Source organism: Falco rusticolus, chromosome 7 (assembly GCF_015220075.1).
Source record: "Falco rusticolus isolate bFalRus1 chromosome 7, bFalRus1.pri, whole genome shotgun sequence".
NCBI classification, from domain to species: Eukaryota; Metazoa; Chordata; class Aves; order Falconiformes; family Falconidae; genus Falco; species Falco rusticolus.
In genome coordinates, this window is record NC_051193.1 from 20,650,354 (window position 1) to 20,670,247 (window position 19,894).

General features: G+C 39.2%; 1 protein-coding gene across 10 annotated transcripts in view; it reads right to left on the reverse strand.

Annotated features, from left to right (window-relative positions):
• TRPM1 (transient receptor potential cation channel subfamily M member 1) overlaps window positions 1–19,894 on the reverse strand; it is a 109,417-nt gene that overhangs the window by 80,454 nt on the left and 9,069 nt on the right. For 8 of the 10 annotated variants that reach the window (XM_037395343.1, XM_037395339.1, XM_037395340.1 and 5 more), the window contains exon 1: window positions 9,297–9,657. In XM_037395343.1, the coding sequence (XP_037251240.1) occupies window positions 9,297–9,419 (123 nt within the window). In that variant the 5' untranslated portion in view covers window positions 9,420–9,657. Of the gene's footprint in view, window positions 1–9,296; window positions 9,658–15,412; window positions 15,521–19,894 lie in introns of those variants that run through there. The other 2 variants (XM_037395342.1, XM_037395341.1) reach the window with 1 other exon arrangement.

Genomic DNA, 19,894 nt, shown 5'->3' on the forward strand with positions numbered 1-19,894 from the left:
ATCAGTTGTCATAGTTACAGAAAATCTACATTCTCTATACCTGCAGTCTCCTTGTTTTGTTAAATGCAAGATTCTTCTCTAATTATGTTGCAATTACTCATCAGGGTACCTTTGTTTTTTACTTGTTTGGACTTCAGATGGATTTTACAGATTACACGCATATTAGTTTTACAGCTCAGTCTTAATGGTGAGGAAGAATCTCTTTCACCTCGGGTTGTATGATTCACTGTCCTCCCACTCTTCCTTGCAATCGGCACAGTCTCTCCCCAGCAGCCACTGCCCTTCCACTCTCCCCAGGCCTGCAAAGCCCCTCGGTGGCTCCCCTTTCTCAGCCTGCCCACAGCCTCTCTGGGCAACCAGACCTGCTCCAGCTGCTCAGCTCTCCCTCCCGCAGCACTGCCTCAGCCTGCCTCCGTCTGACAATCTGGCATCTACCACCGCCTTTACAGTCTCTGCTACTTGTCTTTAATCCTCTCCATCCTCATCTTCATCTGCTGAGGAACCAGCTGTTATCTGTACGGCATCGGTTTTGCTGCCTTTTTTCTCCTCTCCTCCCAAATAAGTACCTTAAAATTCTGCTATTTCACTCTCCTCTTCAGGACTGGCTTTCCATCCCACCCTGATAATGCCTGTCTGCAGGACTCCTCCCATCTCCAAACCAGACAGGTAGCCAGCCCTACAATGACACTTCCTCTACTTAATGTCAATAATTTGCATGCTAACAACTGGCAAAAGTACGGGACAGAGAGAGGTTCTCACAACACAAAAGTTAATGTACATATTAGCAGGTAAAACTGGGGTCCAAATGTAAGCATTTAAGTGGTTTATCTCATTGCTTACTTTTTATTTAAATCAACAGGGGTTGGGTTTTTTTTTACTTGTTTCTTTCCTTCTATCCCCCTCCATCCCCCTTACCTAGCCTCAAAATCATAAGGGATAAAATATGAGAACAATCAACAATTTTTAAGTTAATCAGAAATCAGTCAGTTTTATAACAGATACAAATTCTATGTAAAATCCTTTCATTCAGTGTTCATACACTTCTGCCACTCAGCTGTGAAAGGCTGTTGCAGTGAATCCTTAAGCTATATACATCATGAATATACTGTAGTGATCCTCAATTACATTTATCTTTATTTTATGAATTAGTGAATGACAAGAAACATCAGTTCATCTCTTCTTGCATAATTCAAATCTATTTAGAAACTTGGACAGTATTTACCCAATTTTCCTAAAAACTTGGAAAAGCTATAAAAACAGGAGTAAAATGTGTCCTTGCGCATTCTCAACACATGAAGTTTGATGTTTTGCAAGCTGCATTTTAGGAACGAATGGCTTTCTTCTCCTTGCTCTTTACAGGTTCATCCATTTTCCCTTTCACTGCTTGTCTGCCTCTCATGAGTTTTGACTCTCCATTTCCAGTCCTTTGTATTGCCAAGCTTTAGCTTATTTTCCATTTTTCAAAGTGAGTATCTTCATTGTAGTTATCTACACCAAGAGAAAATTGAAGTCTGGCAACCCTGAGGAGGGTTTACACGAGCAATTCCTACATCAGAGATTAGTTAATTGGAGGCTTGAAGGGGGCATATGTGATCAGGGAAACACTAAATCAGTTTTTTGGTGGGGGTGGGGGAACTAGTTAATTTTAACTATCTCGAGCTTTTCTAATTTTTCCATTAGTGTAGACTGTAGGAGTTGCACTAGAGATTGCGGCCCACATACAACAGGAATCTATTTCTGTGAAGTGGACAAGATGTGTAACAGCAAGGGAAACAGAGAAAATGAGTCGTCCAAATTCACAAAGTAGGATGGATGGCACAGCTAGTAACAGAACTCTGACATTAAACCACTGATCTAATCCACCACGTTGCATATGGAACGGCTCTTTTGCAGTGCCGGATTTCTGTCTCTTCCTTTACTCAAACACCTGTGTTTTCCACCTCATTTTAGAGGACTGACTAAATTAAAAGAATCTGTGTCACTTAAAAAGCACCAGAAACGTTCTGTTCACTCAGGTGATGGTTGATGCTTCAGACTTAGGAGTGCAGAGCAGTAAATACCCCAATCTATATCCTTCATTGCAAGATCAACTAACCTGCTATCACTACACAAGACATTACACCAGACTGCTTTCCAGCAAAATTGTTTTTCCTTTGTTTATCCACACTTGTGTTTTCTAGGCAAAACAAAGAGGCAACCATCTGGAGCACGGTACCACTAACAGTCATGTTCTGTGTATCTCCTGCTACTGTAAAATCCTCACCTGCCTCAGAAGCACTCTTAGACAACTACTCAGTTGCTCTCTGTGTTTGAAAGTCAGAGAGAGCTTTGCAGTATCCACAAGCATTTGCTTCAGTTTTTAACAGGTTGTCACCCTTGACAAATCCCTTATATAAAACTACATTCAAAGTGAAAATTGCTCAAGGCTTTTGCTCCAGTTCTTCCCTGCTCAGAACTGCATAAGGCTTGTTTTCAGACTTTCACTGGGGAGATGCTGGTAAGCAAGAACTGGCAAGAGGTGCAGCATGAACCAAGCATCTATGGCAGGTTTTTTTGAATGAGACTAGGAGTAATTTGTGTTGAGAAACGGGCAGTGAAGCACAGTTACAAAAGACATAGATGCGTGCAAACCCTACAGTTGCCAGGCGTGAGTATGAACAGCTGGACAGAATAGCATCAAATTGCTGGAAAGTAAAACACATTGTTCTGTAATTCACAAGGGGATTCTGACATTCAGTACATGACATGAGTTCTGGGGAAGCATTTTGTTCCTGCCATGTCTGCTCCAGTGCCACTCATGGTTTCATCATTACCACAGGCTCCAGTCAAGCATTAGGGAACATTTCAAATATAGCATCCCTTAAAACCGAAGGCTCTGCTCATGCGCAATATGAAAAAGGACAGTTCTCCTGCTGTTCCCTTTGTCAGCTTCATCTTTTTCTAACACTACAGAATCTTGGTACTAAATCCATGCTTTCGTCACTGATATGGCTAGCACAAGAGAGTCCAGAAATGCTTCCTATTACCCCTTCAATCACAAGCTGCGAACCTGCATCTCTCTCCTTCTGGCCCTAGACTCCTCTAACAGGTTATTAAGATGCTGCATTTCAGAGTAGCACCTCTGTATACATAATTTGTATGCTGTTCAAATTTATAAAGGGGATGAAAGGTGTTCTATATGTACATGATTGTTACGTGCTGGAGACCAGGCCTAGTCCACCATGACAGTTGCGACTCAAAATACATGTACTTACCCTGCTGGACAGCCTGCACTTGCTGTAAATTGTGGGGTTATGCAGTATTTGCCCAGACATACAGATGCTCTATGAGATATGTGCATGTTCCTTGTAAGTAACAGCTATCACCAGTTCTAAAAATTTGCCGAACATTTGGACTCAAACACACTAAGAATGTCAAAAAGCTCACGCAAAACTCATTATTTTCTCATTGCTGGAAGCCACCAGGATGTAACAGTGGTTCGCAGGCAGCATTTTGGTTAGAGGTACATGAGGCTTTAACAGCTGTACAGCACAATAAAGTCTTGTCTCCAATTCCATGCTTACACCCTACCTTGAACAGTAAGCTTCCGTGACTTTGCTGTAACCTTTCCTTCACGCTACAGATCACATTTTACTAGCCGTATGCACACACCATCTGCTCCTGCGGGATGTCTGCAGCATACTGCAAGGTAGAGAAGGGGCTCAGTGCAGTGCCGCATGCCTAGCTACGCTGGGTGACTCATACCTGCAGAATACAGACTCAACTCCTTATGAACAATTCCCAACAACAAAGAGATCCCTAAAAGCCATTCCTCACAATGTCTGTCTCGAGAAGAAACTTACAGGGTGTCAAGAAAAATGTCACGGACATGCCAAGGAGAACCATTTAAGTTCTACATTTCAAATTGCATAAATCCTTCACTACACTGATATCCTTTCTTTGGATGGTGTGTCACAGCAAAACAAAAGCCTTATAATTCACTTGGCCAATTGTGCATCCTGCCTAGGGGGTTAAAGGATTTATTTCCAATTCCTATTCAGATCAGTGAGTACTGTCTAACACATTCTATTATGGACTGTTTTTCACAATGCTCTTATCTAGTTTGTTGAAGGACATTAAGATACCAAATAAACACTAAACTGATTCAGTGCTGATTCAGCAAGGCAGTTCAGTAAGACAACCAGTAGAATGCTCTTTGTGGGACAGCATACACAAATGGAAAAGATTTGTCAAAACTGGTCAAATTTATATACCCGATGATAACATTTTTCAGTGTCTTTTAAGAACACAGCTACAGTACTGATTCTGCTGTAACAGTCATTGCATATTCTGATTTGACATTCCCTTTTTTCATTAAACAGAAGAGTACAGGCTATGCTGCTGTCTCCAAGTATAAAAATCTGTACCAGAGATCACATGCTGCCAAAGTATAGTCTTTGTTTGTTTGAAAAAGGGGAACTGACAACCTGTTGGTCTTTTCTCCAGACACAATTCTGCCCCAGTTTTTCTTTAGGGCTACCTGTGATGACAGTTTGATTATTACCCTGATATTTTTTGAGCATTAAGAACCTGCTGGGCTGTATTTAGAAAGAAATAAATTATTATACCTAAGCTACTTTCTTACTGCCATTACTCAACTGACTTCCCAAACTGGAAAAAAACAGCAGTGTTATCTCTTGAGCCACTGAGAGAATGGACAAAATGTTTGCACAAAGATGGTTTCTGAATCATCACAGAATTTTTTTAAAAAAGAGATTTGGAACTCTCAAAAGGAATGCGGGTGACAATTATTTCACTGTTACCAAGTGCTTTACCTAATCATAGCTGTAATATTAACCAGATAACTTCTAAATAAATCCATGAGCTAATCTTTTACAAACCATTGAAAGGTAAGGTAATTTGAAGGAAATCACAGCTCTTGACAAATAGTTTAGGAGCAGAAAGTAAATTCATCGCATTAATTTTTTTTTTTCCTGCTCAAAGTTTAATATTACCGCAAGCAAGCACACAAAGCATACAATTTACAATTAACAACTGCAACTAACTTTGAGGGATTTTATACTAATTTTCAAGCTTCATTAACAAATGGTAAGACAGATCAAAAAAGTGACTTAAAGGGGAGACAAAATTGTTTTTCTGTATAAAAGATCAAGTCTGGTCTAAGAGAATGTATTCATCCTTTCATGTCTTTTCCCTGGTTTGTCTGGTCATTTACAAAACACACAACAGCTTATTTGCCTTAGCCTGAAGATCTATTAATCTTTCCACCTTTGTAATCCATGAAAGCTTTTCTAATGAATCACTGGGTAATACTGTACTACCTTAATTTTTTTTTTTATAAAAAAGATCCATTATACTTTCTATAGTAGAGCTGCCGAGATTTTCGAATTTGTCTAATGTATTTAGATAAAATAATCTTTAAAACATTTTTGTAATATTCTAAAAAATAAATTCTTTTTAGACTTTCCAGTTATTTCTTGCACCATGTTTGATAGCCAGGAAGAAGACAGTGATGTGAGCAATAAAGCAATCTGAAATACATATTAGTATCTCTATAAAAGCTTATATCTAGGCATCTGAAAGATTTGTACTGAGTATATCCTTATACAGATAATTGCAGAGAATTTACAAGCATGGAATAATTGTAGGCAAACAGAAAAAACATGTAGAGAAAAGCTGTTTCAATAAAATGTTTTTTAGAGGAACAGAAAATGAGTCATAGTAGGTACATCTTAAAGGCATTTAGATCAAGCCAATGGAGATAGTAAGCAGACATGAAAGTGCTGTTTAGTACTACAGAAGTAATTTGAAGTAATTCCCATTAGTGGGAATGACAGACCAGTGATGTACATCCAGATAAGCTGCTTCCTTTTTTAATAAACTGAGATGTTTACAAGAAACAAAACGAAAACAGACATAAGCGTGCACACACACAAGCATACTCCTTTTCTAAAACACTGGGTTTCACATTTCATTTACAGCATTCTCTGTTGAGGTAAAGAATAATGCCTTTAATTGCAGAGCGGGTAGCAACAGGTGTTTTTGTAAAATTGCTCAAGAAGTAAAATGTCATCTTCCTTTAGAGCACTGCTGTCAAAATCAGGGCAATACACAGGAAAGCTAAGCAGAGTAGAGATACTTGGCCATTTTAGTTACTCTTGCTATTCAGCGCTACTGCAGTAAAAATCATGGTCCGGGACTGCATACTGTTACACACTCCTCAGAAAAAGGAACGTGAGAGTGGTGAAAGCGAAAAAGATTATTAGAGTGGTAGGTGAAATTTTCATTATAAATCTCTATGCTCAGCTATATCACATGGCTTTAACCATTTTCTGCCTAGGTTTTCCAGCTGTACCCCAAAGCACTGCTCCCCTAAAAACACACACCATTCAAGACTAGTTTCAATCCCTGTTTTCAGCTGTATCATTAGCAACAGTTCACATTCGATACACAGTATTCTCAAGCACAACAGTGCCTGAATTTCCTGCCTTGAGATGTCCAGAGATGACTACTTCCATTTGCCTTAACGCTGACAGTGTGCTATTAACCTCAAAGAGCCAATTAACATAATTTCTCAGCATAAGTAACACTCCCTGCCTACTACATAAGCCTAAAAATCTATCTTTTTAATCAAACCTAGAAATAATATTTTTCTCACAAAAGGTAAAGTTTTTGTTCCCAGAATGAACATTAAGGCAAATAAACACCAAAAGAATTAGGAAGACTAAAACAAACAAGCCATGAAGGGAACTTACAGCTTCTAAAAGACTTTTTTTTTTTTTTTAATAATTAGAAGTCAAACCTTGTAACAAAAAAAGAAAATCTGTACTGTGTTCATTGTACCTTCACTTCACTAGTCTTTCCTATGGGATTAGTGGGATAAGATTAAACTATTTTTATCTGGGTATTTTACCCTATTCCATTCAGGAAGTAAAATTCTGCACACTTTGCAGCATCAAGATAGGCTTGGGGACATTAAAAAAAAGAAGAAGAAAAAAAAGCCGGCTGCACCTGGGGCACTATGCCTGCATTATGGATTTACTATTCATATTTCTCACCTTTAGGTAAGCCTAGATATATAAAACAAAATTTTAAATGGGAAATCCTTCTCACTCATTTCCTTTATCATTGTTTATTATTCAATAATTAAAGTTAATACTACTAGCCTGTGAACCTACTGCTTATCTTTGAAAAGTCATTTAGTTGACAAAGCAAGCAATATAGGTAAGCGTCTTGGAGGACAGTCTGGTTTTCACGCTATTGGGACACAGTCATGAGGCACCTGAGAAGCAACTGGGCAAGTAACAGGAAAAGTTACACAAAGTGACACTGCTGCTAAGTATTAGCTGACATTTCAATATGCCATTTTGCTTTATATCTATCAGAGAAGAAAAAACTGAACCCACTGCTGTCCTGGTTTTGGCTGGGATAGAGTTATTTTCTTTTCAGTAGCTGGTACAAGGCTGTGTTTTGGGTTTAGTATGGCAGCAATGTTGGTAACACACTGATGGTTTTAGTCATTGCTAGGTAATGTTTATACGAAGTCAAGGACATTTCAGCTTCTCAGACTCTGCCAGTGAGAGGGCTGGAGGGGTACAAGACACTGGGAGGGGGCACAGCCAGGGCAGCTGACCCGAACTGGCCAAAGGGCTGTTCCATACCATAGAACGTCACCTCAGTATATAAACTGGGGGGGCTGGCTGGGGGCTGCCCATCGCTGCTGGGGGACCGGCTGGGCATCGGTCAGTGCAGGGTGAGCAACTGCACTGTGCATCACTTGGGGTTTTTTTTCCTTTTTGATTTTATTTCTCTCTCCCTCTCTCTCCTTTTCATTACAGCTGTTGTTATTATATATTTCAATTATTACATTGTTCTTATCTCAACCCATGAGTTTCACCTTTCTCCCAATTCTCCTCCCTATCCCACTGAAGGGGAATGAGAAGGTGGCTGCATGGTACTTAGTTTCCAGCTGGGGTTAAACCAAGACAACCGCAAACAGTTTAGATCCTTCTGGTTTTAAGTGTTTAGGCTTGGCCCTGGGGACAATGACATTATAGCTGAAGTATTAATTATTTTTCACCTAGCACTCAATGGCTACAATAGGGCCTGTAATATGGGCATTACATGCAACTTGACAACGTAGCAGAAAAAAGGGCCAGCATCCCCAGTTAGTACACAAAAAACACTGCTGTAAATGACTTTATCCCTAGATAGTGCTTGCAATTCACCTGGTGATGGTCAATGACCATCAATCTCCACCAAAGAAGTCCCCCAAACATAGATATATTTTTTCTTGCATTCACAGATGACCATGACCAGTATTTCACATCACACAGAACAATCTTTTTAAGAAGGAAACATTTTAATACATGCTTAGCTGCCTGTGTGTGAATGACTAATTTCCCCCAAGATATCGCCAGACATTTTTCTCTCAGTTATGTTCCTTCAGACTTCCTTTCCCCCCTTTAATTAGATTCTGACGATAAGCAGAAATTAGAAGAGGGCTGGAGGGGTTGGAAGGCAAAACCTATTCTTCATTATTTGAATGGAGTCAGTTCAAAAATGGTCAGTTGAGCTGGAATCTAAGTAATCCTGAGTTGAAGTTAGTCTATATTTGTTCCAAATGAATCTATCAATCCTTGGACAAAAGATGTATTTAAATTCCCTTTGCAGCTGAAAACTGAATTAAGAAACAAATTCTTAATACTCATTTACAACATGCAAGCATATGACAACAGAATGAGCTGATGCATTATAAAGCAATCACCTCATTTCTTCTTTCTCCCCTTTTTTCATTTATATACTGCAAAGTACACAATCTAACCACAAACTGTATTTCTTGTAGAATCTGTCTGCTATAAATGTTCAGTGACCCACACCAAAACGCTTCATACGTCCTCTCAGTCTTCTCATTGATTGCATCTAAATTTGGCATGAACACTACATAACAATAATCATCAAAATATGATTTTGACTACAGATCGGAATAATTACAAGCTAGCCCTGTTTGGTGATACTTAACCCAAAGATCCTTAAGACAGTGCGCTGGTGAAAGAACTCCCATAAGAGGGATAAGATTCATTGCCAGAACCAGTGCAATGAATGTGACTGATACTCCTGAGACTTTAAAAGAGCACAGAGGGAAAAATACTTGTTCTCATTTATAATGGTACCAGCTATTAAAAGGAAAAAAAAAAAAAAAAACAGAGAAAAAAAAAAAAAGCAGCAAGAATCAAAGGGGCACTGTCTCCAGCTGTTTCCCTCAGATTGTACTATTTGGGTAATTTTAGACTTACCTTTTGCGATCCAGATGCCGAGCCCTTAAATGAAGTGCGTTTGAATGAGCCACTCATCCTCTGTAAGGAACCTGTGAACTTTCCTCCTTTTCCTTTCTTTGTCCCCTGGCCCTTACCCTCCATAAGGGACCCAGTACCCCAGCACCAAAGAAAACTCTGATTTTAGTCATGTAGTCTGAGCAGTTTTCTTCCTGAAGCCAAAAATCATTAAGTTACAGCTTAAATAAAGAGAGACACAGATGCCTAAAACAAAAAGCCAAACAATGAGACTCCGGTTCTGATATGCAACCTGTCACAAATGTTACCAGCCAGCTAGACAAGTAGAAAAACAAGGTAATACACTGATACAAACTGCTGTCCTCCTCCCTCTTCTCTACTGACTCTGTAATCAGGCTTAATGCACACAGCTTCTGCAAGCTATGGTTTTTAATGGACAGAGATTTAATAAATGGTGATTGAAGGTAAATCTACTTTAGAAACAGCAGCCCAAAAGGTTTTTATTTGTGCAAAGCACAGAGCAGTCAGATGGAAATTATTTTGGTATCAGTAGAAAGGCACATGAAAAGAGCAGATGGTCCTCAGCAGCCTATGGGTTAGAGGCCTGTTGGAATTCTGAAGGATAACTGCTGGTAGCGAGTGTGTCTACAGCACGTCTCAGGATGAGAGGGACCAGGTTTTAAAAGCAAATAACTCATAAGATCATGACTTAGAATCTAAGTAATTAGGGAACATGGGTTGGGGCAAATAAGGTGTGGTGTGTATTAATAAGAATTAATGAAGATAATATCTCAATTCATCTATTTTGTACTAGTCTGCCTAAATACGCAGAGTGAAAGCAAAAGGAGGCAGTTAGGAGAGAATACACAAGAAATGTGGAAAAGACAAGGTGCTTTAAAAGAACAACAAAATTATTATTGATTAGGAAACATCTAGTTGGCTCCAGAAGATTTGCCTTCTCAGATGTGAGCCAGGAATCTGTTAGAGAGCCTGTTTAGAAAAGATAGACAAGAAGCACAAAGAAATACAGAGACACATTTCAGAAATTTACACAGGGACTGCTGATTTGCAATTGTAAAGTAAGTCAGAAACACCACTGATTCACAGGATTTAGTAATACAGTCATATTTTTTAAAAAATTTACTTATTTACTTTTTTTACGTTCATCCCTTTGTCCCTCAATAAAGATGGGGTGGGTGCCTGCTTGCAGCTGGTTAGCGGAGGCACCGAAAATCATGCTGAAAACCTAAAACAAAACAGAAGAGAAGTGGAAGGGGCTGATAGATGGAGATGCACCAATTCCGTTGTTCTGGTCAGCACAGCTATAATCAAGAAAATGAAATTTCCCAGGCTGGCAAGGATGAGTAGCTGACAATTTATGACATACTTAAAGTTGTGTTGGGAAACAGGAGAGTAAAATTTCCATGTGCCGCGGGAGAATCACCTCTATTATATTAGTGCAAACAGTTTGTGGGATCAGGTTAACAGAATGTAGAAAGGAGGGCATGGGCACTAAAGGGTCACAAAAGAGGTCTTCTTTTCAAACCATTCATCAAACTTGTTTTAAGACATGGCTTGGCTTAAGTGAACAAGGCTGAGGTAGAACCTGGCAAATGGAATATAAAAATCGGGCAAGGGCAGTAAGCTGATAGAGCATGCACAGAGAAATCTCAAAGGTAGTTGCGATCACACAAGCTGCTTGACAAAGTAATGCCTCACAAATTCCATGTATGCCTGCTCTCCAAAAGGCTCTCTCCATTATATCTGGTCAGTTAGCAGCAAAACACTGCAGTTACTTCCTGGTCTCTTGTACCGTATCATTGAGTTAGCTGCAGAAGACAAAATATCTGGGTCAAAACCCACCCTGTTGTGAATTTAAACTGTCGTGACCTTTGAAACAAAACAAATTCCTTCTATTTATACCAGAACTTGAAGTTGCTCAACCCTGCCTTTTTCATCTATAAAAGTCATTGCTGCATTCTAGGACATATTCTCAAATGGTGGTAGCTATTACAGCAGTCACTTCTCTCAACACCGAGATTTAATGAGCTGAGAATACGTCCTCCTGATCTAGCACCTTATTTGATAATAATGAACAAAGCTGAAAGACATTCAGATATTAGCATATGCTGAACATTTTTGTTTTATATTGTAGTTTAAACAAATCCAGCATGAATGCCGTCAAGGAAGAACAACAACAAAAGCATTCAAGGCTCCTTTGCACAGTTCCTCTTCCTCAGCTACAACATGCAGCTGAATGCAATGAATGAAAAAGAGGTGCATTCTAGTCACTGTGACTTCACCTCACAGAGGCATTGCGTTACAACAGCACAGCTCTGGGCCGAAGTGATGTTGGGCTGCCTTACTCAGAAGTGGTGACTAATGGTATTTTGGTAAAGGACAAAAATGGGGACATGCTTTTCACAAAGCAGAAATTCAGAATACAGTCTGTTCTCCAAGATGCAATGGAGAATGTCAATAAGGAATTAACCTGATCGTTTTGGATCTGTGATTCTAAGACTTTTGTCTGAGCTCCCTGTAACCGTTTTTGGTACACTTTAAGGACCACAGTGGCTTTTCACAAGTCATCAGTGTCCAGGAGATGGTCACATCCAAGAGCCAGATGAAAGCCTTCCAGCAATCAATGCAACAGAAGCTGCTGAATATGTTAGTAGTTGAAAAACCAGACAACTACATTCTGCCGCTGTTCTCGTCCCCACTGTGTTTATATAACACTTCATGGGCTACTTCCACAATACTGAGGGAACAGCGACGTGCACCACACTGGCAATTTCAACAGCTCTGTGATTTAGAAGCACAAGTTTAACTGATTTTCTAGAAGAACTTGTGGTTTTAGGAGTGCAGTCTCACATTAGGAAACCTTTTAAACAAACATTGTTACCTAAGGTTCCTGTCTCACTTTGGAGTTTTCTACTTCACCATTTGAGCTGATTCAATAGTTTACGTGGTCTAAATCAGATCTGTGTAACCATCTGGTTTAAAGCACTGGGGGAAGAAGGGGTAGTAAGCTCTTGCAACAGAATACGGTTGACAATGAATGAGTATGTGACACAGCATGGAGGTCAAAGACCCTTAAACTGATTCTGAAACTGAACAATCCATGACATGCAAGGACACATTTGTCCGTCACTCTCCGTATTTTGCAATAACATCAAATTGGGCAAACGGATTATGAAAAACCAAAGACCACACGTCCCCAGAAAAGAGCAAGTGGAGTGCAGGCACACTCCATTTCCAGTATCACCTTCAAGGTCCCTGTCAGCCTGCTCCCTGGGAAGAGTGGTGTGCACCCATTTCAAAGTACACAAAAGTGTAAGATGTTAAGTACCTGTATACCCTACAGATACCACACCATGGAAATTTAACATCTGCAGTCACAGAAAGGTCCATGGTTCAAATGCCTTATCACAATGTTTTTTTTTAAAAAGTTAGTATTTTGGTTAAAGATAGCTGTAGTTTTCTCAGCCTATAGAAAATCTAAAACAGATTAAATTGCTCTTACTGTTCATGGTCAGAGCTATTTTATGATATCACATCACAGATGTCTGATGCCAGTTTAAAAAAAAAAATATCGATTTAAAGCTTTGGTCCACCATGTCAGCTGAAACGTTTCCACTCACTTTGGTAGTCAAGCTAAATACAGAAAGCAGTTGTGTATAATCCAATGAACTTCATTTACATGGACAGACTGGGATATGATAGACTTATACCTGTATAAAGACTTATATGTAAAAGGCATGTAGGATTAGGCCTTCCTTCATTTTGCATTTAAGGTACAAACTAAACGTGAATTTCTTTGACAGACAATGGAGTATAAGCCAAAAACTAAAAGCACTTTTTCTTTTTTTTACTGGGATGTCTTAAAAGAATATTTTTTGTAAAAAAAACCACGTCACTGTCCTTGCACATTTCTGATACAAGAAAATTTAAACTGAAAAAAAACCTACATTCCATTAACAGTATTCATTAATTAAGCTAACAGGAGCTGCTGATATTGTGCTCGGTGCTGCACAAATGCTTTTCCAAAAAGGCTTATTCCAAGATAGTCACAATTAGTTATGTTGTGCTTGCTACCAAAACATCTAGACAAATGTTTGCACAAGCAAATCCATCTTCCACTTCAACAGGAATTATCCTGCATAAGGACATGACCATAGGCCAGGATTGTCTGAAATCACTATGGTGCTGCAAAATATTATCATTTTGAAGTCTTTCAACTCTTCAGAACCTCCCCATTACTCTGTTACTGATAGGATAAACCTGCTACTCTCCCAAACTGAAAGCAAATGGAAATGTCAAAATTACTCTTCAAAAGGATTTAATCCTGTTAATCCATTAATGTATTCTCTACAAGTTGGCTAGCTTCAGAGAGCCATTTCAGTTATTTAATGTATTTTTAACTTGAAAAAACCCAGGCTCTTCCAAACTGTTTTTCTCTTACTGTACATATAAAAAGCTGCAGGAGATCAGACTATTATCTCACCGGTGTGTGCAATAACCTCCAAAGCAGATAACAGAGGGCCTATCTGAAATGAGCTGGAGCAGAATGAAACTGCACAGCATTTTATAGTCAAGGTAAAGGAAAGGAGCACTAAGTTTCCTGACTACTAACAAAGTGCTTTGCCTTCCAAATCAGACAGTTTTGCAGCAGTAGATTTACTTTTGAAGGAGCAACATGAAACCAAAACTGTAAGTAGAAATGCTCCTCATTCTGGACTGTTGCATACTTCAAACTATAAAACCAAAAATGTTTAAACATTTGTAAACTACTACTGTTACTGGCTTCTCAGTGGTCCAGTAACAGCATTGCACTTGCCTTTTCTCATTTCCTCACAGTGAACATTTTCCAGTCTTCTCGACCTCCCCCATCTACACATTCAGATGCAGTGGTCACGAATCATGCAGATCACAGAATTAATATATTAATTTGATATCATTAATAGAAAGCTGTGGAACAACTGCTAGGTCTCATTATTAGCCAAAACAAACAAATCACTCCACTACAACACATTTTGAAGTTTCTTCCCATAAGATTTTTATAGCTTTCTTCCCTCTCTTTACAAAGAACTAAAGAATTACGTTTTAAATTTTTCCTTCTTCTTGAGTTCTTTGCCATTTGTGCTACAAGTACTTTTATATTTGTAAAACTTAAAAACAGATAGGAAGGGATGGAGGAAGGAAGGAAGGAAGAAAGGAAGGGAGAACCTAATGGCAATAAATACAGCATTCATCGACATAAATGCAGAACGGGTAGTGACAGTGCTCCACAGTGGGGTACAGTAACTTGGTACCAAACTAGAGGGAAAGGCATTGAGGTCCAGAAGATCAGACAGACACTGGGGGATCAAAAATTACACAAACATTGAATTACTTGTTTTATCACAAACTCCATTACAAGTAGTGCCATTCAGCCTCCAAATAACTTTATCTTTGTTTTCTTCATAAATTACAACTATCTTCAAAAAGTTAATGACATAAGGCACAGATTAAAGCTCTGTTTTTACACATTATATTCAGGACTGTAATTTCTGGCCTTACTGTTAACATGAATAAGACATAAATGATGGGTAGGTTTAAAGAGTTATGAAGAGGAACAGAAATCAAACCAGTCAAACAAAAAATTCCAAAGTTCCATGTCCCTAAACACAAGAGGAAAAAATACAGAAGTTACATTTTCAAGTTCTGAAGGAGCTTGAACGCATCGTGAAATCATGATGGTCTTCCTTGGCAGTATGGTAATTTTCCAGGCAAAGTGTATTTCTTATTTGCAAAAAAAAAGCTTTATAATTTTGCAATACAGAAATTGACATCTTTCTTAGGTCTGAGTAGCTGTAACTTAAATAATGAGGAGCATTTGGAGAATTTTACACCATTTTTACAGAACTCTCCTTAAAACTTCCTGTGCACAACAGAACTGATAGTGGAAGCACCGTGTCTTCGATTCCCTTTGACAGTTCACACTTCAGTTATACACTGCAGTACATTATTGTTTTATCTCAGTTAAAGGTCTTAGCCATTACGTGCTCCAACAGTTCTTGATTCTTTAGTTTCCACCCCTGAAATGAAGCACAGAATTTTGTTCAGTGCTGATTACCTACCATGAGAATAAGCACGCTGCAGGCTACTGGGGACTGCTGTCTGCTGGGCAAAGAAAGCTGACTTCTTTTTCTGTAAACTACATATCCTCAAAGCGATGCTGTAGGAACCTAGGCAAAAGCATATTTGGGATTAAAAATGTAACAATTTCCACAGCAAAACTCACACAGCACGTAACTGGCAGGTGATATCTTTAGAAGTTTCATTTAGTCAGTTCTACACTTAAACTCAAAGGAAGACTGTAGGCCACTTTGTGGTACTTTTATTCAGCATTGTCTGTTTATCCATTCCAAGGGTCTGTGTTATTTAGCCACTGTCTGTTCCCTCTCTCATTCTCTTGCAAGAAAAATAGCAGGTTTAAAATAAAATTAAGCAGATCATGAGACATGTGGACAGAAGAAAAAAAAATAAAGAATAACTTCTGTGTCAGTAGGCCTGTAAATTGGTGCCTGTGTTACCACCTTCACATATTAGAAATAATGTGTACTGCTCATATAAACAACAAAATGCGTGCCAGTAATCTTATTTCCATAACCTGCCTAGGGAGTAGAACCTGCAGAGACCCACCAGATCTTTTTGTCACCTCACCCTTGGGGACAGACTCAGCTTCCCTACATCCCTAGAATCACAGAAGAAATGAAGTTGGAACGGCTTTTGAAGCTCACCCAGTCTGATCTCTCCTGTTCAAGGGAGAGCCAACTGAGAAGCTGGATCAAGTGGTTCAGGGCTTTGTCCAGCTGAATGCTGAAAACCTCCAAGGACGGTGTTTCCAGTCCTCTGGCCAGCCTGCTCCACTAATCAACTGTTGCCCACTGTAAAGTATTTTTTCCATATGTCCCTCTGGAATTTCCCTTGCTGCAACTTAGAGCCATTGTTTCTTCCTCCTCCACCTCTGTGAAGAATCTGGCTCCATCTTCTCTGTAACACTCCTCTACTTTGTGGAAAACTGCAAGTAAATTCCTCCTCAGCCCTCTCCTCTCCAGGCTGGACAAACCCAGCTCTTCTAGTCTATCCTTATACCAGGTGCTTCCATACCATAATCATCCTGATGGCCCCCCACTGAGACATTTTTCAATCCCTCTCCTGTGATAACAGGCTCCCGAAATGAAGACAGTATTCCAGATGCAATCTGGATGCCAAACATAGGAAACAAACATTCCCCTCTTCCTACTACAGCACAATACAGAGCCTTCATCACCACGAGGGCACACTGCTCACTCATCTTCAATTTGCTGTTCACTGGGATTCCAGGTCCCACTAACATGTAGGCCTTAGTAAAATTTTAAGTTAGCGTTGGTCCATTCCTCAAGCTTGGTGGAGAAACACACACAGCCACACATATCCCTCCTTAGTATGACTGCCAGTTTCCTACAGGTGCATTCTATCCCATTTTCCAGGACACTGAAGTGTTACACTGTATCAGCCCCCATCATTACACCTACAGACACATTCACACTGAAAATTAAAAGTGAAAAAAAAAAGGGTTCATCTCTGCAGTTTAAAATTACTGCATTGAATTGAAGCACAGCAGGATAACTTGGAGTCTGAATTTGTGATGGGGTAGTGTCTTAGATCTTGCAATCTTAACACAGCATCCTTAGAGACATCAAAGAACTGGTTTACAACAGGCAGAACTCCATATAACTGCAGGCTGAGCCAGTGAAGACTTCTTGCATAGACAGGGCTAGCTGTCAGCTGTTTAAAAATTTTCCATGTGGCTACACAACCAGTAGTACTAACAGTAGAGCAGCCTGTGGTTGGATGAGCTTAATTTGATCATAGAACACCATGAGCTGCTCTCTTACAGCTCTGTGGCTTCTTCTCCCTAGGTAGCCTCCAAAGTACATTAGAGGCTGCTCATACAAGCAGAGAGCTAGTTTTCAGTGGGTTTCGAAGCACACTGTGACACACAGCAATTTAGAGCACAATCACCTTCCACCTAAAGTGAGTAGGTGTGGTACACTGGAAGTGGAAGAGAATACCTTATATCACAGAAATGGTGTCAGGAGAGCATTTTTACAGGCAAATTTGTTCATCACTGCACCTTTGACATTCATATGCTTTCAAACAACACCACAAGAAGCTCTAGTTACTACTAGCAGTGACTTCATATCTGATTAATAAAACTAAATTAGTTACCTGGTTTCCTTTCCTGGTTTGAAACTGCCTGGGAAGGAAGAAATAGCAATACAAGAAAACGATGGCTGAGAACAGCACAAAACACTATGTGCATTCATCTGTTCCTGCCCCATATACAGCAGTATTATGATTAGATTGCATTGCCTAGAACTTAATAGCTATTGCTATATCACTTTCCATCTTAAGATTGAATAGAATTGAACATTAAAAACCTAAATTCAATATCCTTGGGAAGCAAGAAAGCATTGTCAACTCTAACAAAGGATGGAGCGGCTGAGGCAAGGGACAGCTGAATTACTTGTTTACATCTGTGTGATTGAAAAAATAAGAAGGACCTCCAGGTGTGACACATCACCTTTTTGTTGTTGTTGGGGTTTTAGTTCCCCCCCCGCCCCCACGTACCACTGATGGCAGTGTTGATTACCAAAAGAAAAACAGTCACAGCTCCCAGCTTGGATGGACTGCACATTTCCTTATCCTTTAATTACACATGTACTGGTAGTAGTGGATATGCACCACATGTCAGGCAGGCATTGGATAATGCCTTCCATGGAAAAGGATAACACACCCATACTTTACACATCAATCTAATTTTCTGCTTGAGCTCTCTTTTCCCCCTATAAGTATTACCCATATAACTAACAGAAATCCAACTCATCATTTCACATCATTTCACAGATAAGGAACAGTATAATTGGTTAAAGGTTCAAATATTGATAAGAAACTCGCTAATTTTGATTGCTCAAGCTCAGACAGTTTCTGACCTAATTCTGAAAAATGCTGAACAAGCATCAGCTCCTATAATAGCAAACGGGAGCTGCCACATTTCTTCAATTCAGATTCTTGTTGCCTCAAATGACTTTTCAAACACTGAAGCAGATAAAAGCCCTTATCCAGCATGTAAGACTATCTAAATTAATCTCAGTGGGCATTTGTGAGGACCTAGAACATCATTAATGGGTATTCTTGGAAATTCAGGACTCGATGGCACATTGTATGCCACAACCCCATGTACAGTAATTTATTTCACATGCAAATTGCCTACTAATATAATTAGAGAGCTACTGACATCTTACTGCTGTTCTCAAAGAGGCAGAGCTGAAAAAAGGACAGTGGATCCCTTCACTACTCCATCACATATTCAATTTCCAACCAAGCTGAAAAAGCTGGGGGCACATTTAGAAACAGCTTGGAGGCACTCTGACAAATCACTTCCTTGTCTCATCCTAGGATTATGCAAATAGTTAGATCTTCCAAACAAAGAAAACAGAAGAAAATCAATGTGTTGACTTCTGCTTCTTTAAAACAGGGAGAGGTAAAAGCTGAATTCTAAAAATGGAACTACGAAGGTAATTATAATAAAAAATATTGCATGCAGATTAAACTTCATAACTGCTTTAGGGACACAAAAACATAATAAGCAAAGCACTTTAGAAGTAATGCAGCAGTTCAGTTTGAATACTGAATTTAAATACTAAGTTACTACAGATATTTCAGGCCTTCACTTGGGATAAATCTGTTTTACCTGTGCAAAGCCTAAAGCACTGGCTGTGATGTTTCACTCCTGGTTTTACTGTTTAGAATGGCAATGTTATGTTGCTTTGGGATTTTATGAAATTTTATGAAATTTCAGCTCCACTAATGAGCCAAAGATTGAATGCACTGTAGAGCTGCAAATTCTTTCGTAGGCAAAAGCAGAGGGAAAGATAATTTTAAATGATTTCTCCAGGTCTATTCATTGCTTCCACTTTCATATGAATAGCTACAGAATAGTACCAAGCCAGGGGCAAGAACTTTGCTCCCTGCAACACTTGGCTCTACCAGCTTGTGCACTTAGCTACTAAACTGGTACCAAGGTTCCAAGTAATGTGCATAAGGAATATTGGTATCTTTCCATAAACTGCTGTCTTCAGAATGTACCATGCAACCTCAGTCAATTCAGACCAGGAAACTGGGCTAAGTCGTCCCTATCTCAGAAAAGCAGCTGTGCTTTAAAACAGTTCTGCCTTTTTGTTCCTTTTCCTACAGCAAACTTTCTAAAGAATTTCAAGTTTATTAAAACACAGTTATTGTGAAGTATTTCAGTTTTGATAAACCAGTACTTTTTGACTGAAACCTCTTTCACTCATCAGTTCTCCAATCAGCTACATAAATAAGCATTTCCATATTGAAATAAGAAATGGAGAAAGATCCTAATTTGAATACATTTGTGTAAGTTACGGGGCAGCCATTGGAAAGCTGAGCTAATGCAAGTATTAGTAGAATGAAACCCAGGCCCTGTTAGTTTCTCATGAACCTAAGAATGCAGTAGCACTGGTGAAACTGATTAACCATCTTCCATTAAA